This window comes from Vombatus ursinus, unplaced genomic scaffold, assembly GCF_900497805.2.
Source record: "Vombatus ursinus unplaced genomic scaffold, bare-nosed wombat genome assembly UNPS02014802.1, whole genome shotgun sequence".
Taxonomy (NCBI): Eukaryota; Metazoa; Chordata; class Mammalia; order Diprotodontia; family Vombatidae; genus Vombatus; species Vombatus ursinus.
Window position 1 is genome coordinate 15,500,958 of NW_020954580.1, and position 22,890 is coordinate 15,523,847.

Sequence of the window (22,890 nt, forward strand, 5' to 3'; positions counted from 1 at the left end):
TAACTTTTGAGGAGATAGATCACTATGAAGAAATATTAGCAGATCTGTTCTACTTCTGATCTGTTAGTTGTCCTGATTCTGATTTCATCCACAAAATGCTCTTGGGATGGCTTAGTTTTATTGAGTCTCATTCTAAGCTGCCTATAGAATAATTTTTTTCCTTAATAATTTTTTTGTTGTTCTATGAGATATCGTACATCGATTTTTGTCGCTATCATGGTGTTTTGCAAATAAACATACTCTAAACCAGTGATGCTCTTAAATACCGTTTTCTGCTTGACAAAGAGTTCATGTGTTTGATGGGAAGAGCAGCTTCTCAGCTCTTTCAACCTCTTCATTGTGATGATTATTTCATCAGTTAAATTTCTTTAGAAATATGGATAGTCAGAAACATCTTTACTTTTTGACCAATTCCCTTTTCATAATAATTGATGGTTTGTTTATGTTGGGTTGGAGTCTTTGGCCCTTGAAACATATTCTTATGGTTATTTTTTCATTTACAGAATGAAAACCAAAAAAGAGAAACTGCCCTTCTTGAACCTGATGGGGTACAACTGAAGCCAACCTAGGCTATTCATGTGGGATATGTTTGTCTGAATAAAGCAGAAAGGAGTTATTCTATTGCTGATCAAAGAAAGGGAGAGACTTTACTCACAGGAAATTCTAAGAGAGGTGCCACACTAGCAAACAATTGTAGCACAAATGGCTTTCGATGAAGAATGTAGAATTGATGACAGGCAAATTCAATGGCTTGACGCAGCTGTGGGTTGCTTTCATAATCAGCATATACCTGAATAAAGTAAAAGGACAAAAATAATTGCTTGTAATAAATTACAATCTGTAGTGTAAAGAACACTGGATTTGATATCAGAAAAACCAAGGTTATGGTCCCTGTTCTGCCAATTGCCAGTAGTGGGATTTTGGGTAAGTACCTTAACCTTTCTTAGTCTTATGAGGCAGTTAGTGGCCCAGTGGATAGAGCCCTGGACCTGGAGTCAGAAAGATCTGAGTTCAAATCCGGCTTGAGACACCCACTAGTTGTGTGACCCTGGGCAAGTCACTTAACCTCTGTTCACCTTAGTTTCCTTAACTGTAAAATGGGGATAATAACAGCATCTACCTTGCAGGATTGTTGTGAGAATCAAATGCAATATTTGTAAAAAGTACTTAGTATAGTGCCTGCTACATGTTGTTGTTCAGTCGTGTCTGACTCTTTGTGACTCCATTTGGGGTTTTCTTGGCAAAGATACTGGAATGGTTGCCATTTTGTTCTCGAGCTCATTTTACAAATGAGAAAACTGAGGCAAACAGGATCAAGTGACTTGCCCACGGTCACACAGCTAATAAGTGTCTGAAGCCAGATTTGAACTAAGGTTTTCCTGGCTCCAGATCTGGCAGTCTATACATGTGCCACCTAGCTGCCTTGATATGTAGTGGGTGCTAGATAAATACTTATTACCTCCCTTTCCCTTATTTATAAAATGGGAATAATAAATACTTGTACTATCTACATATTTCAAATCTAGCACTCATATCCCATCATACATTATAACAGTTTATTATTAAAGATGGGAAACAAAGACATAGAGTTCTATCAAGAGAAAATGGGAAAACACAGCTAAGGCTGGGGGAAATCCAATTAGGGGAGACCAAGGAAGCCTTTCTTCATCCCATAGCTACTAGTGCCCTTCCATTGAAACTACCATGAATTTAACTTCTTTGTATTTATTTGGATTTTTTCTCTTTTATTCTGTTCTCTTTATCTAGGTTCTTATGTTCCCCCACTTCTCTATCAGAATGTAAGCATCTTGTGAGTAGGGTTTATTTCATTCTGTGTATTTTGCCAGGTCCTAAAATGGTGCCTGGCACATAGTAAACAGTAATAAATGCTTGTTGGTTGATGGATTGATTATCAGGAGAACTTTGTAAGATACCTTATGATGCAGCAAGAGAACAAAGTTAAGCAATTGGAAGCCTTGAACATAGTTCTCGCTTCATCATCAAATAAAGATATTTTCCTCTACTGAAACTGAAAAGGGAATGATGAGAAGATTCAGAATCACCTGCAGCATAGTAGGGAGAATCCACTGGTATCCGCTGAGAGAGAAAAGATGGTTGAAGTGCACAGCTGTGTTGATGACAGTGGCTGCATATTGCCGGAGCAAGGCACTGTCTTCTGGATGTAAGATCAGGGCTCCATTAAATACATTGAGAAAAAGCATGATTTCATCTCCCCAGGGAAATTCACTGGGCATCCCCAAGAACATCTCCTCCAGAAGCTTAATCCATAGACTCTTTTGAAGTGTATCAAGACCAAATAGCTCCTTTCCAGCTGTTGAGGGCAATAGAGACAGAATAATGTGCTAGCGCAGTCAGCTTGAGAAGGATGGTGGAGAGACAGTCACTCAGCCTTGGAGTTAGGAAGAAAACTCCACCTCTGACATATTCTGCTTGTGCATGACTGGGAAAGTACATTAACCTCTCAGGGCCGCAGATGACTCTATAAGACTACAAATTGCAGAACATTTGCCAGTCTCTATTAGTACAGAGAGTTTTCTTACCATTGGTTTCTAACAGCAATGAAATCACAGGTTTGGACCAAAAAATAAGTTTAGACTTGCAAACTATTTTCCTCACATCATGTGTATGAAGTAGATGGTGTAGGCAATATTGTCTCCATTTTACAGATGAGGAAACTGAGCCACAGAGAGAAGTGAATTCATTTGCTCTAATATCTAGTTAATTAGTGGTAGAGCCAAGATTCAAATTTGCATCACCTGAATCCAAGACCAGGGCTCCTTCTACTATTGTTGTTAAGTTGTTTCAGTTGTGTCTGACTCCTCATGACCCCATTTGGGGTTTTCTTGGCAGAGATACTGGAGTGGTTTACCATTTCCTTCTCTAGCTCATTTTCCAGATGAGGAAACTGAGGTAAACAAGGTTAAGTGCCTTGCCCAGAGTTACACAGCTAGTAAGTGTCTGAGACCAGATTTGAACTCAGGAAGCGAGTCTTCCTGATTCCAGGATTGGCACTCTATCCACTCCACCACCTAGCTGCCCTTCCACTATACCAACAGCTTTTCTTCTCTACAGGATAACCTCATGCACCATGCACTGTTGAACAGACAGTGAGCTTCCCGAGAGCCGTGATAAAGAAGCTCCCTGATATCAAGTAGAGAAAGTGGGAAGCAGAACAAAGAGGGTACCATGGCCTCCCCTGTACCTTGAGGATCACTGAAGAGTGAGAACTCAGCATCGATAGCACTTCGAGGGAAGGAAGGAAGGCGCAGAAGATCCTCCTGGAGCATTGAAACATGGGATTGCTTGTGGGCGATAGGGATTTTTTGGGTGAGGGATATGAGAAACAAGACACGTCCTACTTCCTCAAGCTTCCGGGTAAACACCTACTCAAACAAATAACAGAAAAGCCAGATGACCAGAGTTAAAAGCCCCAAAATGTCAAAGCCCAAAGTAGAAAAAAAATAAAAAGATCCTGGTGAAAACAAGGGGGAAACATTTTTTTCCTTACTGTACAGAGAGGTTAAAGAGTATCTGTATTGACTCATTTCTTTCTTCTATTACTCTAGCATAGAAGAGGGTTTCCTTATATATTTCAAACTCCTATGGAGTACAGCAGCATACATTAAAAGTATAGAGTTCCAGCTTTCTTTTATATGTTGTCTCCTAGTAGTAGCTTCTTATGGGTAGGACGACCTTTTTTTTTTTGCTGGTATTTGTATACCCAGTGCTTAGCACATGGCCTGGCATGAAGTATATGCTTAATGAATGCTTTCTTTTCTATCTATCTGTCTATATATCTCTCTATCTCTATTTCAATGTATATATGTCTTTCTATCTGTCTCTGTCATTTGAAATAGAGCATTTTTTCTTTGTTCTTTGCTTCTGTGTTATGAAATAAGGGATTCCATGTAGGAATTGATTAGTAGTTCCAACATTTGCCCTTTTTTCTTCTCATTCTTTCTGCTGTTGCCTATTATGCTCACCACTGTTTTCTTACATAAATGAACCTAAGGGATCAGTGTAACAACCCATAATCAATAAATAAACCACATAACCTATTAAAGTCTTTGGTGACCTTCAGAGAAGTACAGTTCTCACTCTGAATTTATGTCGCATGGACTAGGGTTCTCTTTGCCTTAAAAAAATCTTGTGAAGTAGCTGAGTGGGAAAAAATCTTTGGATAGCAAATAACTGGAAACAAAGTTTAAACCCATTGATTGACGAATGACTAACTATTTGTCCCATTAAAAAATTTCCTTCCAACCTGAGGAATGAATAAGAGGCAAAACATACTGCCTGTTTTTCTTTGAGATTTCAGTACTTTTAAGATACAGGTTGTGTACAATTGTCTTTGAGAGAATAAAAAATGAATTTCAAATTTAAAAATAAAGTATCTTGCTCCTCTGTAGCTCCCCTTCTTTTGATAAATGGAGTCTCCAGGCTCAGCATCAGCAATGAAAAGAAATGCAGAAGCTCTTTCATCTCCTCTCCTTAATCTATCATATTTCAGGACTTGGATCACACATTTGACTTTATTTTGTGACACTCAGTTTGAAGGAACAAGTGAAAAAAACTGAGAATCCAGTTGACTTACATGTAGAATGAGGGCCCATAATTTATAAAATGAAGATTTTTTTAAAAAAGCATGCCATCAAAAATGTAGAATTTTGACACAGTGCCATTTTGGGTTACTTAAAAAATTTTGTTAATATTTTTTCTAATACAGGGTGTCTCAAAAGTCAGTGTGTAGTTTTAAGCTATTAAAGCTTTAGCTGGGATTAAACTTAAGGCCCCCTAATTCCAAATCCTTTGCTCTTTCTCCATCTCACCACCCTGCCTCTTTTTCTTTTTCACCTAGGTTTATCTCCTGTATTGGACTGACTTTTCTTGTTTAGAGTTATATGTATTCTGGCTTTAAGGAAAAATAAGCTATGACAATCCAAATTTAGGAAATAGGTAAATTGGGAGTGAAGTGGGGTTATTAAAACTATTTCAGCTATTAAAGTTTCAAATTGCATAAGACTCTTGGAAAACCATGTATGTAAGCCTTCCCCCTAGAACCAGCTTCTATAATAAAGTATACAAAAAAAGGAGGAAAAAATAGTTCAGCAAAATCGGTGCATGAAACAAATATGACAGTTTGTAAAAGTACCACATAGGGTTAGGTTTAAAAAAAGAGGTTTTTTCCCTGACAATATCTTATCTTGAGTGCTTAGTCTTCTGGCTATTTTCTTTTCTTTTTCCTTTTTTTTTTTTTTTTTTTTTTGGTAAAAAGTTAATTAAAGCAATTCTTTCATTGTGAACACCTATGGATCTTGTCATTTTGCTACTAGAAACATGGACTAAAATGACAGTTTTAGGAAATTTTTTGCTGAATAACTTGCAGGTTAAGAGTCTTGGAAATTTTTCATATTATTCAAGAACATGTGTAAGCTACAAACCCATACTTACATAGAAATATATGTGTCTGGATGATCTTTCATTTTTCCTTTTCAAAAATAATAGACTATGTAAATTAATGGTGATCATACTAATAATTAGGGCAGAGACTGACTTAATATCATGCAAGTCTCTTTGAAATCCCCCTTAAAGCTGGCCTGTATTTGATGCTCTGGCTTGAACTCAACTAACTTGTCCTTTATACTCACAGGATGACAAAAGTGATAAAAAAAAAAGTTAAAAAAATTTTGACCATAGCTCTTATTAATGTTAAATCAATATGACGACCAGGAGATTTAATTGAGTTTTAAATTTCAATGATATACTCTGGGTGTCAAAACAAGTTAGCAATGATGCTTAAATAGCTGATTTTAATAATTTTATTAAAAATAACCTTTGGTTCACTGTTAGAGTTATATAACACAGTTATATTACCAGAACATTAAATTTGCTTCATATTCAAGTCTGATTTGGGATCATTTATGTTTATTGTATTCTTCTCTGCACATAGATTCCAAGAGCTGAAAAAGGACCTAGTATTATAGATGAGGAAACTGACGCCCAGAGAAAGGAAGTGATTTTCCTCAAGGTCACACAGCTTGTCAGCGGCAAGAATGGGACTAAAATTAAGGTCTTCAAATTCCAAGTCCATTGCTCCTTTTCCATCTCACCACCCTGTCTTTTTTTCTTTTCTTTTTCTCTTTCACTTATGTTGATCCACTGCAGATCAGTTAACGGGCTATTAAAAAATCACTGAAAGCCAACCTCATTGGGCTGCTTCTGGTGCTTTTCAATTAGATTTGTATATATTTATATGTTTTTCAGTTAATAAGAAATACCTCACCTCACATACCAAGATAAGCTTCAAATGAATACCTGACTTAGATTTAAAAGGTCAAATCATAAACAAACTAGAGAAATAAAGGTTATATTTTGAATCTATGGATAGGGAAAGAGTTCATGACCAAACAAGGATTAAAGAAGTTAACACAAGATAAAATGGTTAATTTTAATCATATAAAATTGAAAAAGTTTTTATGCAAAGAAAACCAATGCAGCTAAGTAAGATTAGAAGGAAAATAATTAAATGGGGAAAAGATTTGTAGCACATTTCTCTGATAAAGGTCTCATTTCCAAGATATATAAGCAACTGATTCAAATTTACAATAATTCAGAGTCATTTCCCAACTGCTAAATGGTGGAAGGATATGACCAGGCAATTTTCAAAGAAAGAAATACAAACTATCACGTTCAGTTGTTTTTTCAGTTGTGTCTGACTCTTCATGACCCCATTTGGGGTTTTCTTGGCAAAGATACTAGCTGGTTTGCCATTTCCCTCTCCAGTTCATTTTACATATGAGGAAATTGACACAGACAGGGTTAAGTGACTTGCCCAGGGTCCCACAGCTAGTAAGTGTCTGAGGCCAGATTTGAACTCAGGGATATAAATCTTCCAGACTCTAGGCCCAGATATATGAAAAAATAATTTATAAATCAGTAGTAGAAAAAGTCAAGTTAGAGTAACTCTGAGTTTCTACCCCGCAGCCATCATTCATATATATGTATGTATATATATATACACACACACACACACACACACACACACATAGATACATACATATATATATATCTCATATATATGTGTGTATATAAATATATATATTTAAAATTTATATGTAACTCCCTATAAAGGATCAAAATAGGTGACAACTTTTATACTTAGACTATAGAAGAACACTATAGTGTTGAGGAGACCTGTTTTTGAATGAGCTCTTGGCCTTTTTCCGGATGCATATGTACAAGGTTCAGTTGAGGCGATACAGACCTCCGGAAAGGATAAATGTCACGCACATAGGTCTGTAGTGGGAGCATAAGAAAGAAAAAATAAAAAAGTTTCGAAAGGTTATTTTTTCTATATTAAGGAGAAAGGAAAACTGAAAGTCAGGCAAACAAAAAAGCACATTTCTTTGTCTTCCTGTTTCTTAGATTCTTCCTGTTCCAAATGAGCCAGAACACTTTAGGTCCCCTCTTGGAGTAAGCTGGATCAGCTTATCCAGGTCGCTAGGGGACAGAAATACCCAAAGAGGTAGGTAATTAACTAAGTGATCATCTCCAAAAGAGGAGATTCACTTCATTCACATGTTAGTCATCTCCCGGTGGCTTTCCCCTGCCCATTTGTTGGAAGCATTTGAGTTTAATGGCTTAAGAAAGTCAAATAAGAATTTCACAGTAGAATAAATTTACACAAGTTAATATTTAGTCCATTTCTTTTATCACTTAGATGAAGGTAGGTCACAAGGATGAGATATGAGAAGTTTTAAACGTGGTTCAAAATGAGCCTTATAACAGCCATCTGTACCTTGTTATAGTGGATAAGGTTCCATCGTTTATCCATGAGAAAATAATGTGTTGATTGGGTTTCTGGTATGTTAAAAAACTCTAGACACTCCTAGAATAAAAAAAATATATATTTTAGTCACTCATTTACTAGTCCATATGCTGAGGAAAACTATATATAGTAACATGTTATTTGTCCTATATGGTTGAGCAATAAGCTATTTCACATAGATGAATTTTCCAGAAAACTGAGGCTTAAGTTATAAATATTTAAAAAAATATTTTTGTGGAAAGTTTAGTATAGTGCCTGGCACATAGTAGGTACTTGATGAATGACTTGAAATCTTTTTAAAACATATGCTCCCTTTCCTATCTCCACTCCTTTGTACCATCTGTCCCCTGGGCTATGAATGTTCTCCCCCCTCACTTCAGCCTCTTAGAAGCCCTGGCATCGTTTAAAACAGCTCAAATGACACTTTTTATAGGATGCCTTTCCCAGTCCCTCTAACTCCTAGAGACCTTCAATATAAAATTAACTGTGTATCGTGTATATATGTTGCATGTACCTGGTTACTGGCGTGTTGTTTCCCCCACGTAAGGTCCCCGAGGGCAGAAACTATTTTTTGCCTTTATTTGTATCCTCAGCTAAGTATTGCCTGGCACTTAGTAAGTGATTAATAAATATTTGTTAATTGACTGATTAAACATAGAATACTAAATATAATGAGTATATGAGAATATAGTTAGAGGATTCAGCACTTTCATGATAAACATGCATGGTTATGGGCTTTAATATAGAGGCTAAAGAAGTGTCAAACTGCCTCTACGCTGTTGTGTGCTCATTGCTTTTCTGTCTGCTTTTTATAGTTTCTGTCTCCTGCTATTGAATGCCATCACATTTTCAGACTCAGTGTTTCCTTGCTGTTTCTAAGCCAGTGTTGTGCTTTGCATACTGTTGTTTGGGTGAAGGACTGATGGTGGTTGCGTAATTCTCCAATGAAGTAAAATACATGTTTTATTTTCCCCTTGGCCAAGAGCGTTACCCATCCCTTGCTATTTTTTAATTCTGATTTGTACGTTGGTTGAAGTTGCCTGCAAGCTGATATCTAGATAAAAAAAGGGTTATTGTACATAGGGTTTAATCTTGGTTGAATTCAATTCAATTTGACAAAGATCTACTAGGTGGCCAGTCCACTATACCAGGATACAAAGACACAAAAAAACAATTACTGCCCTCAAGCATTTACACTCCTTTAGTGGGTATGATATGTATCCAGAATAGACTATACAGACTAAATTGAACTAGAAAGAGTCCTCAGGACCAGGGTGATAAGATAAGGCTTCAAGGAGAAAGGGGCACTTGAGCTGAGCCTAGAAAGAATATAAGTATTCTAAGAAATAGATATGAGATAATAGTACATATTTTAGGCTAACGGGGAGTAATAAGAAACATGACTGGAAAGGTAGGTTGGATACACTGAATGATTTTGAGTGAGGGAGTGACGTTGTCAGACCTGTGACTTAGAAAGACTATTCTGGCAGTCATGCAGAGGATGGATTGAAGAGAGAAGAGGACCAAAGCAGGAAAGCCAATTAGAAGAACTCTAAAAAATCAGAGTATAAATTATATAATAATTTCAGAAAAGATATAAAAATTTCCTTCCCTTCTCCCAGTAATTTTTCTTTCCTTCCTTCCTGCCTTCTTTCCTTCCTTCCTTCTTTTTTCTTTCTTTCTTCCTTCTCTTTTTTCTTTCTTCCTTTCTTCCTCTTTCCCTCTCTCTTCTATCTCTTCCTCCATCTCTTTCCTCTCATATTGTGGGCTCCAATGAGTCTTTTGTATCTAATGCATTTTTTTCCTGTGAGTTGAAATATAGGCTATCTCACATCCAATTCTCACGTGCTTCCTTGAGGAAGACCTATTTTACTCATATTTTGGGAAAACAAGATATAAAGTATGCCTTTAGTATATTATAAGAGATTTTCCTGTAGTAACTCCACATGGGGGGCCATGAGTCAAAGGAAGAAAAGTGACCCTTTTGGGGTCAGTATCCAGATCTGGACCCAGTCTATGAGCCCATAGTTATTATAATTGGAGAGTCTGGGTTAACTATCTATGACTATGTCTAAAGTAATTAGTTATCTGTGTTTTCCCTTAGTGGGATACAAACTCCTGAGGACGTTACCTTTTATGTTTCTGTTTTTGTATTTCCTGTATATAGTACAGGGTCTCACATATATTGGTCACTTAAAAATGTTTGTTGAATTCAGTGAATTTAATCTGATGGCCTTAGTATAACCAAAGTGGTTATGCGGTCATATTTTGGTTTCTGGATTCACTGTTGCCAAGCTGCTTTTGCATCTAAGAGTGTGTACAAGTTCTAACATTCTAATTTAAAGTTAAATATCAGCAAAAAGTCATATGTAAGGAAAAGCAATGTGCACAGAACATTACAGTGTTTTCTTTCCCAAAGCAAATGAATTTAGAGATTTGTACGAAGTAGCAAGGACACCATGGAATTCTAAACTAGATTTTCACTGAGATGATTAACCCACATAAAGAGGACATTATACACTTGTCAGTAAGTCATTTCCACCTTCAAAAGAGCTTCAAATTGCGTATCTTCATGTACAGGTAACTGAGTTGGGATATCGCATTCATTCTGCCCATGTACAACCAAAGTCTTGGTACCTACGGAAAAGAAAAATTTTCATATGCTGTCACTTCCATGACAGAAATGGGATATTTCTTCCATATATGTGCATAAGATCAACAAGAGAACTCTAGTCACTCATAGTAATCAATTCTTGAGAAAGGCTATTTTAATTGTTGGTACTTACATTATACTTTAAAGTCCTTGAGATAAACAACCTATCCTTTAACACATGTAGAAACCTGAGTATTAAGAAATTGAAAAAACAAAAACAGAAACAAAAAACAAAACCAGACCTAAGCTCTTCTACCAACCAAGGAGTTGAAAGAGTTCAAACTAGGTTTTCTCTCTCTTGCTTGGTTCATGAAGTTATGCCAATGCACTTCCACTTTCTAATTGCTGATGTTTGATTTTTCATAATTACATGATATAATTCAAAGTGTCGATAACTACAGATTACTCTGCAATAATTCTAACTGATCGTTTTCACTGACAATTAATAGTCAGAATATTAGAAATGATGTTTTATTTCTCTACTCCAACTTATCTCATAATCACTGTGTTAGTGTAAAAACACTTTGTATACTACTTCAGAAAAGTAAGTCATCCACAATGTTTTAGAAGTCTAGAGTTTAGATCATTCTCCTCACTCTTTTCTAACTGTTTCTTTCTTTGTGATTATTAATCTTTTCCTTTTTCATTGAGCAATTGCCCATGCAGGTTACAAATCTGTGGGATCCCTGCCATGAACACAATACTCCTTTTAGTGCCAAAATTCTAGTCAGAAAGCCTTTCAAATTCAGCAGGCTGCCCTGTGATAGACCTTTTAAATGTTCAAAATTAGCAGGTCCTCAAGGACTGATTCACACGGATCTTAGTTCTCATGTTTCCATAATCTGGCAGCTGCTGATCTTTCAAAGATACTGTTGTCGTTCCCTAGAATGTATTAAACAAGAATTCTTTAATGCACTGGATTCCAGAGGGATAAGATTTGGATCATTTTTGCATGAAAGGTGCTCTCTACAGTTTCCAATCTCATGGTTGATGAACCTGCTCTTTAAACAGAGTAGATGTAATCTTAAAAAAAGAAAAAATATATATATATGCAGTATGTATATATGATACATATGATAAGTGTTTGCATGTTGTCTCCCATTAGATTGTAAGCTCCTTGAGGGTAGTCACTGTCTTTTGCCTCTTTTTATATTTCCAGTGATAGCACAAGGCCTGGCACATAGTTGGTGTTTAATAAATATTGATTGATTACTTGAGAATGAAAGGCTTACCTGGCATGGAGGCTGTGACCAGCAGCTTTACTTCACACTGCTCCTTCTTCATTGTCTGTTTGAGGTCTTTGAAGAACAGACCTTCCACATATCCTACCACCTCCCAAAGGAAAGTCAGAGTGGCTGAAATGGCATCCATTCCCCATTCACAGGGTGTGCGCACAAAATACATGATTAATCCTACCTGGAAGGCATAGAATGCAAAGAGTTTACATGGTCATTATGGACCTTCTGCAACACATCAAATGATTTCACTGATGTGCGTAGTCCTCCAACCCACACAAACTGTAGTCTTCTACCAATGATTGTAATTATGGTAAAAAAAAAAATCCATAAATCTGTGGCCATCCAAGCCATGAGTCTCTGCTTTTTCTTCTCTATTAATTATGATCTCACTGGTAAAAACAATACCAGGAAAACTAAAATCTTGTGGCTATGGATACTAGTTCTGATTAGATGACTGACTTCAGATTATGTTAATATTTCTTCCGTCCTTCACAATAAAACAACTCTCTTCTTGTATCTTTCAAACTCTTTGTTCTATGATTTCTTTAGTAGCAGATTTCATGATGGCACTCCAGTGAGCTGGTAAATGGGAAACTGATCTTAGAACTAATCAATACTTTTCTATATAACATTGAAAGAGGAAATCATTCAGACAAGAGTAGAACTTTCTATTTCCATGTCACAACAAGGTTATTTTAGATGCTGCTGATATATATTTTGTGTACCATATTTGCCTAGACACTATCAGTAAAGTAAATGTTCAATAAATTCTTGTTGAATTGACTTGCATTTCAGATTGTGTCTATCTGCCTATCCTTGGAACAGTTTTGACTGGTAGTGTCAAAGAGTGGCTCCTAATGTCTCCTTCTGTTTCCCCTATCCCCAAACTACCCCTTACCTTCCAATAAGATCTGGAAGAAATGTATTAATGTTGCTTATTTTTTCTTTTCTCCATCCTTGCCATACGTGTGGAGTAACTTATCTCTAACTTGCGTGATACAGTGAGTAAAAACCTTGGATGTGGAATCAGAAGACATAGATTTAACTCCCAGTGCTCCCACTTGATAGCTCTGTAATACTGGATAAATCATTTAATTTCTTACTGCCTTTATTTCTTCATTTGCGAAATGGAAACAATAATGCTTGTACTACATACATCACTAGTTGCTGTGAGGAACAAATGAGATTTGATATATAAAGTGCTACATAGAGTTCATAGTATATAATACATCTAGAGCAGGGGGTCTGTGAACTTGGATGGGAAAAATATTTTGGTACCTATATTTTAATATAATTGGTTTCCTTTGTAATCCTATGTATTTTATTTTATGCATTTAAAAATACTATTCTGAGGAGTCTAAAGGCTTCTTTCACTACACTGTGAAAGGGGTCTATGGCATAAAAAGTTTAAGAACCCCTGGCCTAAAGAAAAGTCCCCAGTATATTGAATGGACCTGTTATGACAAGGGTCATAGAATCATATTAAAGACATCATGAGATCTTAGCGTTGTAGCTTTTTAAACTGGAAAAGACCTTAGAGATCATCTAATCTCACCACTTAATTTTGTAGATGAAGAAAGTGAGGTCCAAGGGAGGTTAAATGACTTGGCCAAAGTCACACAAGTAGTAACAAGCACAAGCAGACTTTGAACCCAACTCCTCTAACTCCAGAGTCAATACCTTTCACTGTGTCCTGTTGCCTCCAAAGGACAAAACCAAATGGATAGATTAAAACTTGCACTTTTGGAAGGAGTGGGAGTTCTCACACCTGTGAATGCTCAGATCCAGCAAAGTACTGCAGAAGTATACAAATATCAACTACTATTGTTACTGGCTTTTGATTTTCAGGCATCAGATGGGAGCATCATATTGGTATTATACTTCTATTCTCCCTTAATGCTGGCTAAAAATGATGGGAAAAAAGGATACCAGTACAGTTTCCTTTATTCCCCAATGTATACCAGCTTCAATGCTTGTCTCCCCTCCTACCAATTACCTCCATTTCTTTATATAGGTTTCATAGATTCATAAATTGTTAGAAGGAACCATAGAGGTCATCCAGTCCAATGCCTTCATTTCATAGGAACGAGGAAATCAATTTGCCCAATTTCATGCAGCTACTGCAAAGCAGAGTTGTTGTTTTCGGTAGTGAGAACGCAGCAGCTAGACAATGGAGGGGTACCAGTGATGGTGGAGGAAAGGAATCTATAAAAATAACATTTATTTGACATAATCATCAAAATATCTCACATTTCTATGGTGCTTTGAAGTTTTCAAAGTGTTTTTTTCTTCACAATAGGTGGTGTAAATATTATCACCACTGTAATTATGAGGAATCTGTGGTATTGAAGTGACTTGCTCAAGGTCATTGCCTGTACCACTGATTTGATGTCCAACTCTGTCTGTCTCTCTTTATTAGTTACCTTTCCAGTCAAATGAATTACAAAAAATTATCTTCAATTAATTTAGGTATAATTTTCCTATCACCATTCAAATGAATTACAAAAAGTTATCTTCAATTACTTTATGTGTAATTTTCATATCATAAATTACAAAGTTGATTTGAGAGCCCAATTCCTGTTGCTTGCCTCAAGCACCTATTATAAGGCTGGCTCTGTATCCATTAACTATACTTCCTTTCCTCTTTGTTTATATATTTTTCATAAGTGTAATGCACTTTAACTGCTAAGAATACCCCTAACTCTCTGTAAAATGCTGATAATCCCTCTACCATATTTTCCCTATTAGTGGTTAACAGTAATTGTCATTAGCTTTCTTATGACATGCCCCTTCCATTTACTAAAAAGAGTAGCAATGTGAAAGACATTATAGATTTCCATGATAATCTATATTTTGAAGGTTAATCCATGATTTTTCCCAAACATAAAATCACAGAAAATCACCAAAGTAAGCGAGCGTATTGATGCTGAATGCTAAAAGTACATACATCATCTTTCTTTCTTTCTTTCCTTTTTTTTTTTTTTTGGGTGAGGCAATCAAGGTTAAGTGACCTGCCTAGGGTCACACAGCTAGTAAGTGTCAAATGTCTGAGGTAGGATTTGAACTCAGTTCCTCCTGACTCCAAGGCCAGAGCTCAAGTACATACATCTTTATTGGACCCAAATGCTGCTGCTTCCTAGTGGACAATTGGCATCCACATGCTACTTCACTAATGAAACTTACCAGGTAGTTAAATAGGATATGTGATGTTTGAGCCGGAAAGTCTCCAATATTCAGGAGAAGTTTTCTCAACATATACATTAACTCATCCTGAAAGACATAAAGTTGTCCAAATACATTTGATTATCTTTCTTCTGGATATCAACTTTTAAGAAACAATTTTATAAAGAATTCAGTGGAAATTCTTCCTTACTCTTTGCCCATGTTACAATTTTGCTTTCATTTAAGGAATTCTTAAAATTATAATAACTTACATTTGTGTGGCATGCCCTCATGAACTTCCTTTGATATTGGTAGGGGAAACATAACTCTCATTTTATTAGTGAGTAAACTGAGGCTTTGAGAAATTAAGGATTTGTTCAAGGTTATATAGCTAGTGAGTATTAGAAGTAGGTCTCCTGAATCCAATGCTATATAGTACTACCTGTCATAGAGAAGTATTTGATAGTCATGAAATAATATTTAGGTCTTCTATAGAATTGGTCCTTTTCTAGGAGCTAATTTTTCAGAGCAACCAACCACCAGAGGTAAATAGACTATTTCATTTTAATATGTAAAAGTTAACTGAGGCTATGCTACAGATAAATCAAACTAGAACAATAAAACGTAGTATGGTTAATTTACTGTCATAATTAGAAACAACACTTTCTTCTACTCATGTGGGTTAAAAGGTCCTAGGAAACCAGGTGGATTGAATTCTGTCATCTTGGCTTTGTTTTTCCATGGCCACATAGAAAGGTTAATTAAGGATATGAGCTCTTGGGTTCTCACTGCTTTTCAGAAACCAAATGCACTAATCCAGGCACAGTTATTGCCACCCATCAATGAACAAATAGCTTCTTATCACTAATATTGAACACCCCTGCACAGGAAACTGTCTATTACCTATCTCAAAGGGCTGTCGTGAGGAAAATGCTTTATAAACTTTTAAGATGTTTTTATTGTTAATTTTGAATCCCCAAAGCACAGCAAGTGTCCTGCATAGACAAATTACTTAATAAATGTTGGCTGAATTGAATTGAGATTTACAATAGACTGTACAGAGTAGGTATATTGGAAATTTTCAAAAACATTTGAAAAAAGTACCTAAGATTAAAAGTATACAGAATACAGATTAATATTTCTCTGGTGATGCCTTAGAAACTTCTATGACTCATGTGGTCATCAACAGAAATAGCAGTTAGATAGAAGGGCAAGTTCTAGGAGGTGAGAGAAGATCAGTAATTCAATCTTGGACATATGAGGTGCTAATGAAAAATCTAGGCTAGGGCTATCCAACAGTTATTTGGAATTATGGACCTGGAGCTTTGGGGATAGGTTTGAGATAGAGATAGAGATTTAGTAGTTACTTGCATAAAGGCAATAACTGAAGCCACAGAAGTACGTAAGATCACCAAGAGTGAGAGTGTATAGATAGAAGTCAATTTTGGAGGGTATGCATCTCAAAGGAGTCCTAGCGCTCCCTTTGAGGAAGAAGCAGCAGTCTAGCAGTAGATGTCACCAGCAGCTCAGTAGGGAAAACAACTGGCAACAAAGGGCGGCAGCAACTAAACGGAGATGAATACCTTTTGTTCTTTTTGTTCTCAGGACCCCTTTACTCTTGAAAATTGAGGACACCCCCCAAGAGCTTTGGTTTATGTAGGTTACAGTTATCAATACTTATCATATTAGAAATTGAGACATATTATCATAAAAATAGTTTTGATTTCATGGGCAGAGTGAAAGGGTCTTAGAGACCCTCAAGGGTCTCTGGACCACACTTTGAGAACCACTGTAGTACAGAATCATTATAGCAATTCATGTCAGCAGCAACTCTGAGCAGCTTTTCTTTTCTTGCTCTTTACCTTGATATACCATTTAAAGAAATGCTCTTTGCTTTGAATCTATGCAGTATCTGGCTTGGGGTAGGATAAAACGATATATCATTGAGTACTTGGATTTGTGCGTTTTTTTTCTTTAGTAGATAACAATCCCAACAGTACCATAAATGATGACATAACTTTCAAAGTAGCATGTTAAGGGGAACCCCAGGTTGTATTAACACCACTTGTGAACTTAACTTTGTAATAACATATTTCCTTTTCTACAAAAATAACAGAAGATTAATTTACCTGTCTATTGCTTATGGTGAGTTTTTCTAGGAAATGTCGAAGGACTGTTGAAGGATCTTCAATTAGACAGTTCCACAGGACCTGCTGGGCTACAGCGCTCACTTTTAAAGAAAAAAAAGCATCATCTAAGGGAGGAATCTGGAGATGCTTGTTAAGATTATAAATAATGAACACTTTCTATGACATAATGCCAGTTTTCTTTTTGCCTTTGAAAAGGTCTATAGAATGTTTACTCACCATTAAGTGGACGTGCATATTCTTCTGCATGGAGAAAATAGGTAACAAACTGCGTGACTGCTATTGTGAGGTATGATCATTGTTTTTTACATGAAATGTATACAGGAACATATGCATTCTGGGTTTTTATTAAAGATGTGTCATAGAGGCATTGTAGTAGAGTGGAATGAGTGTTAAACTCTGAGTGAGGGAGACTGGGCTTCAGATTATACCTCTGACATTTCTTTGTTGTATGACTGTTGCAAGTCATTTAGCCTTACTGAGCCTCAGTTTCCTCTTCTGTAAAATAGGAATAATATTGGTAGGATCTAGGATGGTTGTGAGAATCAAAATAACGTGTAAAGTACTAGGCGAACATTAAAGCACTATATGAATATCAAGTATTATCATTTTGGAAAATGATTAATAAATCAAATTAACACATTAATATTAAGAAATAACTTTAATAAATGAAAATGAAGAACGTTGGGGAAAAGCAGCCTGATTAAGTAAAAAGAGGGCTAGACAAATGGTCAAGTAAACCTGACTTCTAACTCTAACCATCCCAGTCACAAATGTTTCAAAGGAGCATGGGGTTCAGAAATGAGGATGTATCAGTACAAATCTATCACCATCATGCCCTAGAACAATAGCTCAACAAAAATAGTCTGCAGGTTATGGAGCCAAGGCTAGGAGTGTTGCCTTAATTTATGATGAATGGTAGCATGATTGTCAACTACCTTTTGGGAAATTCGAGCCTCTTTATGATTGACTTTCAGAGCTGCTATATAGAATCCATAGATCATTTTTACCTCTTCCAAGCTTTTGTATTACTGTGACTCTGGCCCATAACCTGGGCATCATCCTTGACCCTTCCCTCTTGCTCACCTCACATATCCAAGTCATTGTCAAATCTTGTCATTTCTTTCTCTACCACATCCCTTCATTCACAAAACTACCAGCCTAGTTTATGGTCTTGCCTGGAAAATTGCAATAGCTTTCTATGTCATCTCCCTGATTCAGGTTTTTCCTCAATTGGATCTAGTTTCCATTCAGCCACAAAAGTGATTTTTCTAAAGCACAGATCTGACCAAATCATCTAACTGCCCCCCCACCCCGCAACAAATCACTCAACCACAGAGGCTCCCTTTTACCTCTAAGATCAATTATAAAGTTCTCTTCCTGGCAATGAAAGTTCTTTATAAGCTGGTCCCTTCCTGCCTTTTTGATCCTTTTATACTTTGCTAACTTCCAGGTGTTGTTACAATTCAGCTACAATGGCCTATCTGCTATTCTTGGAACCCAACACTCTACCCCCCATCTCCATTCCTTTGCATGGACGGTCTCCATCCTTGGAATGTTCTCCCTCCTGACCTGGACCTCTTGGCATCCTTCAAGATTCAGCTCAAATTCCACCTTCTGTAAGAGATCTTTCCTGGTCCTGCCAGCTGCCATTGCCTCCCCCTTTGACATTATCTTCCATCTATTTTATATGTATTATGTATGTACATACGTATTTACACGTCATCTCCCCAGTTAGAACATAAGTACCTTGAGGGACTATTTTTGCCTTTCTTTGTATCCCCTAGGCCTAGCACAGTGCTTGGCACATCGTAAATGCTTACTCAGTGATTATTGACTATTTGGCTGAAGGTCAGAATAGCATTTTTTTTCCGCTGAAGAGTTCTACATGAAATCAAGAGCAAGCTCTAAAGAAAAAAAGGAAATGATTTGTGCAAGAAAGGATGAAAACATGGTGGATCATTAGCATATTTGTTAAGGGGCTGTAATAGTATAATTTTCCAAATTGTACCTGCTACTCCATCCTCCCGAACCTCTCCATCTTCCATCAAATGAACAATGGGCAGCACTGCAGCACAGATGCATGCTGGGAATACCGCCTGAGGGGGTTGTGGCACATGGTGGTTTGGAGTGTGCTCGGTAGTATGTTCTTCATCTGAGGGAAGGAGGCAGGGACATTACACGTGTGTGTGTGCTTATATCTATATTATATCCACATCTACATTTACAGCCAAAACTGTATCTATCTATATCTACATATATCTATATATCTACATCTATATCTGTCTATATCCATATATCTGAATCTCTAAGTGCTATTCTATTCTTAAAGTACAATTCAGAAATCAAAGTATTCTAATTTTTAAAGCAGTGTAATTCTGTGCTAACTTAAAGAACATCAGATTGTAACAACTTCCATCTTTCAAAGGTTTATAGGAAAAATATTAACAAAGCACCTAGTAGTAAGAACTCTTCTTCTTTTTTTTTTTTTTTCCAGAGATGGAAGCAGGGATGCATGTATAAATAATTTTGGAAGCATTCCTAAGTGAGCAGAGGTTAGCTCATAGGAGTGACCCAAGGTGAATGAGATCCAAAAAATAGAAATGGAAATCTTTCTTATAGCTTCAATGCTAATAACAACCATGTGTACATCTTTTGAGGTTCATAATTCTGCCTTGTGTGACTCTCAGAAGCCAGAAAGGTCTAGTTGCCCACTAGATCTATGTGGTTTTAGATGGCTGAGTGAAGCTCCTAGGTACACAAGCTCTGCCTATATTATTGGTGACCACATTACAGATTAGTTGTCAGCTTACTAGAGCCCAGAATACATGAATATCGGACCACTATTTGATTTTCCATCCATTGGACGTAAAAGCTATGCAAATTCTATGGGCCTGTCTCATAATAGAAATGTAACTAAGTTTGACTTTAAAAAAATGCAAAACAATGCCAAAACAGAAAACCAGAGCAAATCCTTCTCAGCAGAAGTTGGCATGGTAGTTGTGGAACTGCCCTTAGCAGAGGTAGGCACTCAATGTAGTAGTGGGATTGAGACCTGTAATAATAATTTTTTTAAAAACTGGCTCCACTTGTAAAGGGTGATTGTCAGTTTGAATGAGAAATAATCTTATAGCACAGTATCTTATGTCATTGTTTCTAGATCGCCAAAATGTGAAAAAAAATATTCTTTATGAAAATGCAATAATGAGAAATGAAAGAGATTAAATGAGAAATACTTTAATCTATGAGCATTATGAAGAATAGTAAAATAGAAGGTATATTTCCAGCAGGGCTCACCTTCTGCACTGACAGCTGAACGCACTGACCAAACAGAGCCACGGCGAAAGGAATAATTTCTATGGGAAGTACTTGACGTGCAGGATGGACTGACAGAAAGACGTCGGGATGCCAGATTAGTGACTTCTTCTACTGACAGAGAAACCAGAGAATGTAAATTTTGGTTTTCTAGTATCGTTAACATTACAATGATTAGGATTTTCATTTTTATAATATCCTTCCTTTCCACAATACAAGACTCAGGTGACTCAGTTTGCCCTTTTGGGGAAAACATGCACATGTGTACATGCACACATAATGACCCATCTAGATTGAAAGACAAAAGAGTTCTTCCAAAAACTCTGTGCAATATCACTGATCTTAAGAGTAATTTGGAAATTGTTCTCCTGGAGCCATTTGCCAGACTATTCCCTACATGTTATTTCCAGATGCCTTGCATAGTTGAGCTTGTAGGAGCTCAAATTCCCAAATTCAAGGGGGTTCTTCTTCACCAGGAAATCTCTTAGCAATAAGTCATTGTTTGTGTTTGCTCCATGTGCACTGAAATGGTTCATTCTGGGTTTACAAATCCTGTATATAACTTGGTCATCATCATAAGACTACCATCAAATGAGTTAACTATGTTAACTAAGACTAGCTCTACATTGTTTTCCATCAAACAGTGACGTAAGCTTTCCACTGCTCCTCGAAGGATTTGGAATCCTCCTCTAACCTCATGAAAATTTTAATTAATTTAATTGATTGGTTTCTTCATTATGGATAATATATTTCACTTAAAACAGAACTACTGTGTCCTTAAAAATTCCTCCATTTCTCTTGAAGGTATCAATGGATGAAGAAGTAGAATGGAGGATTTGATTCTTTTTTTTTTTTTAAGACAATTGGAGTTAAGTGACTTGCCCAGGGTCACACAGCTAGTAAGTGTCAAGTATTTGGTCTGAGGCCGAATTTGAACTCAGGTCCTCCTGACTTCAGAGTTGGTGCTCTATCCACTGCGCCACCTAGCTGCCCCAGAGGATTTGATACTTTAGCTTTCACCTTTACCTAAGTAGTCAGAAATGGTGAACCATTTTTAATCAAGGTCCCCCCCCCCATGAATCTCTTCCCATAGTCTTGCACTTCTAAGAGAAACTAAAGCGCACCTTCTTCTTCCTGCTCTGAATTGGGGGTGCAGGTGGGCTCATAGCAAGCCTCCTGGGTGATGGGAATGGCAGTAATGAGGCTGGCTTCTCGACCGAGTCGTTTCTTCTCTTCCTCTTGTTGTAAGTTCTTGAGAATGTGCTCTGCTCTCTGATGGGACCGTGATACAGCTCGGGCAGAAAAAGATTTCTGAGGGTAAATGAAGACAGAAAAAAATTTATTTTACAGCTATTGATAAGAGTTTTGAAAGGTAAATAGATAGTACACCACGAGTCAGGAAGATGTGAGTTTTAGCCTTGTGTCTGACACACACTATGTAATCCAGGGTAAACCACTTAAACTCTCAGTGCCCTACATAACTTTCTATGACTATAAATTACAGAACACTTGCTGATCTGCACTGGGAGATGGAGTTTCCTTAATTAGAGTTCCTTACACCAATGAATAATATGTTTGAACAAAAACATAAATCAGGGTTTCACACAAAGGAATAAATGGTAGGTATCTAGTCCAAATGAACCACATAAACAAAATAGCCATGCTTGGGAGATTTTAAAGTGATAGCTTCAGTTGTCTCATATTTTTCTTTTAAGTACATTTCTAGGTTTTATACAGCTGAAGCTGTCCTACTTAGCACTGTAGTATTTCAGAGCTAAATGCAACCTTAACAGTTATTTAATCCAATATCATTTTACAAATGAGGACACTGAGGAACTAGAATTAAGGAACTTGACCAAGGTCACACAGGTTACCAGTAGGTAGCTTAGCCTGGGTTTGAATCAGGTCTTCTAACTCCAAATCCAATGTTCTTTCCAGAAGAGTTCTTTAGGAATGCTTGTGATTTTGTAATAGCATCTACTCTATTTTCCTCTGAGATTTTAATTAAATTAAAGGCAATTATTTCTCAGGCTTCCTTCAAGACTTAGCTCAAATCTCACTTTCTTTAGGATGCTTTTCCCATGGAGATTACCTTTCATTGTTTCTGCATACATCTTGTAGGTACCTATTTATGGATATGTTATCTCCTCCATTAGAATGTGAGCTCCTTGAGGGCAAGGACTGTTTTTTTTGGGGGGGGATTTTTTTCCCTTTCTTTGTATCTTTCATACTTAGAAACAGTGCATAGCATATAGTAAAGGGCTTAATAAATTCTTTTTTGACTGGCTGACTTTTTAGAGGACTTATTCCTACCAACCTTTGAAACCTTAATTATAAGAAGAAAACTTTTCTCGTGACAAGAGGCACAATGGTATTCTATGGCCTGTCTCTCTCTGATTTTTTTTTAACTGGATCTATGATTTCATTGTTATAGGTGAAATTCCTAGTGACCAAAAGCAATCTCCCTATACTAATGCAGAACCTTACCTTCTCTGTGACTTAGATTCTTAGAGAACTGTGTGGGAT

The 22,890-nt window shown here is 36.7% G+C and overlaps 1 protein-coding gene across 2 annotated transcripts in view; it reads right to left on the reverse strand.

Annotated features, from left to right (window-relative positions):
• The window catches only part of UNC80 (unc-80 homolog, NALCN channel complex subunit), a 218,586-nt gene that overhangs the window by 51,561 nt on the left and 144,135 nt on the right, over positions 1-22,890 (reverse strand). For both annotated transcript variants that reach the window (XM_027873743.1, XM_027873742.1), the window contains exons 33-44: positions 21,489-21,675; positions 20,347-20,478; positions 19,061-19,204; positions 17,032-17,132; positions 14,924-15,010; positions 11,735-11,918; positions 10,392-10,486; positions 7,820-7,909; positions 7,216-7,317; positions 3,224-3,404; positions 2,064-2,332; positions 656-790 (exon numbers count right to left, since the gene is read on the reverse strand). In XM_027873743.1, the coding sequence (XP_027729544.1) occupies positions 656-790; positions 2,064-2,332; positions 3,224-3,404; positions 7,216-7,317; positions 7,820-7,909; positions 10,392-10,486; positions 11,735-11,918; positions 14,924-15,010; positions 17,032-17,132; positions 19,061-19,204; positions 20,347-20,478; positions 21,489-21,675 (1,707 nt within the window). The remainder of the gene's footprint in view (positions 1-655; positions 791-2,063; positions 2,333-3,223; positions 3,405-7,215; positions 7,318-7,819; positions 7,910-10,391; positions 10,487-11,734; positions 11,919-14,923; positions 15,011-17,031; positions 17,133-19,060; positions 19,205-20,346; positions 20,479-21,488; positions 21,676-22,890) is intronic.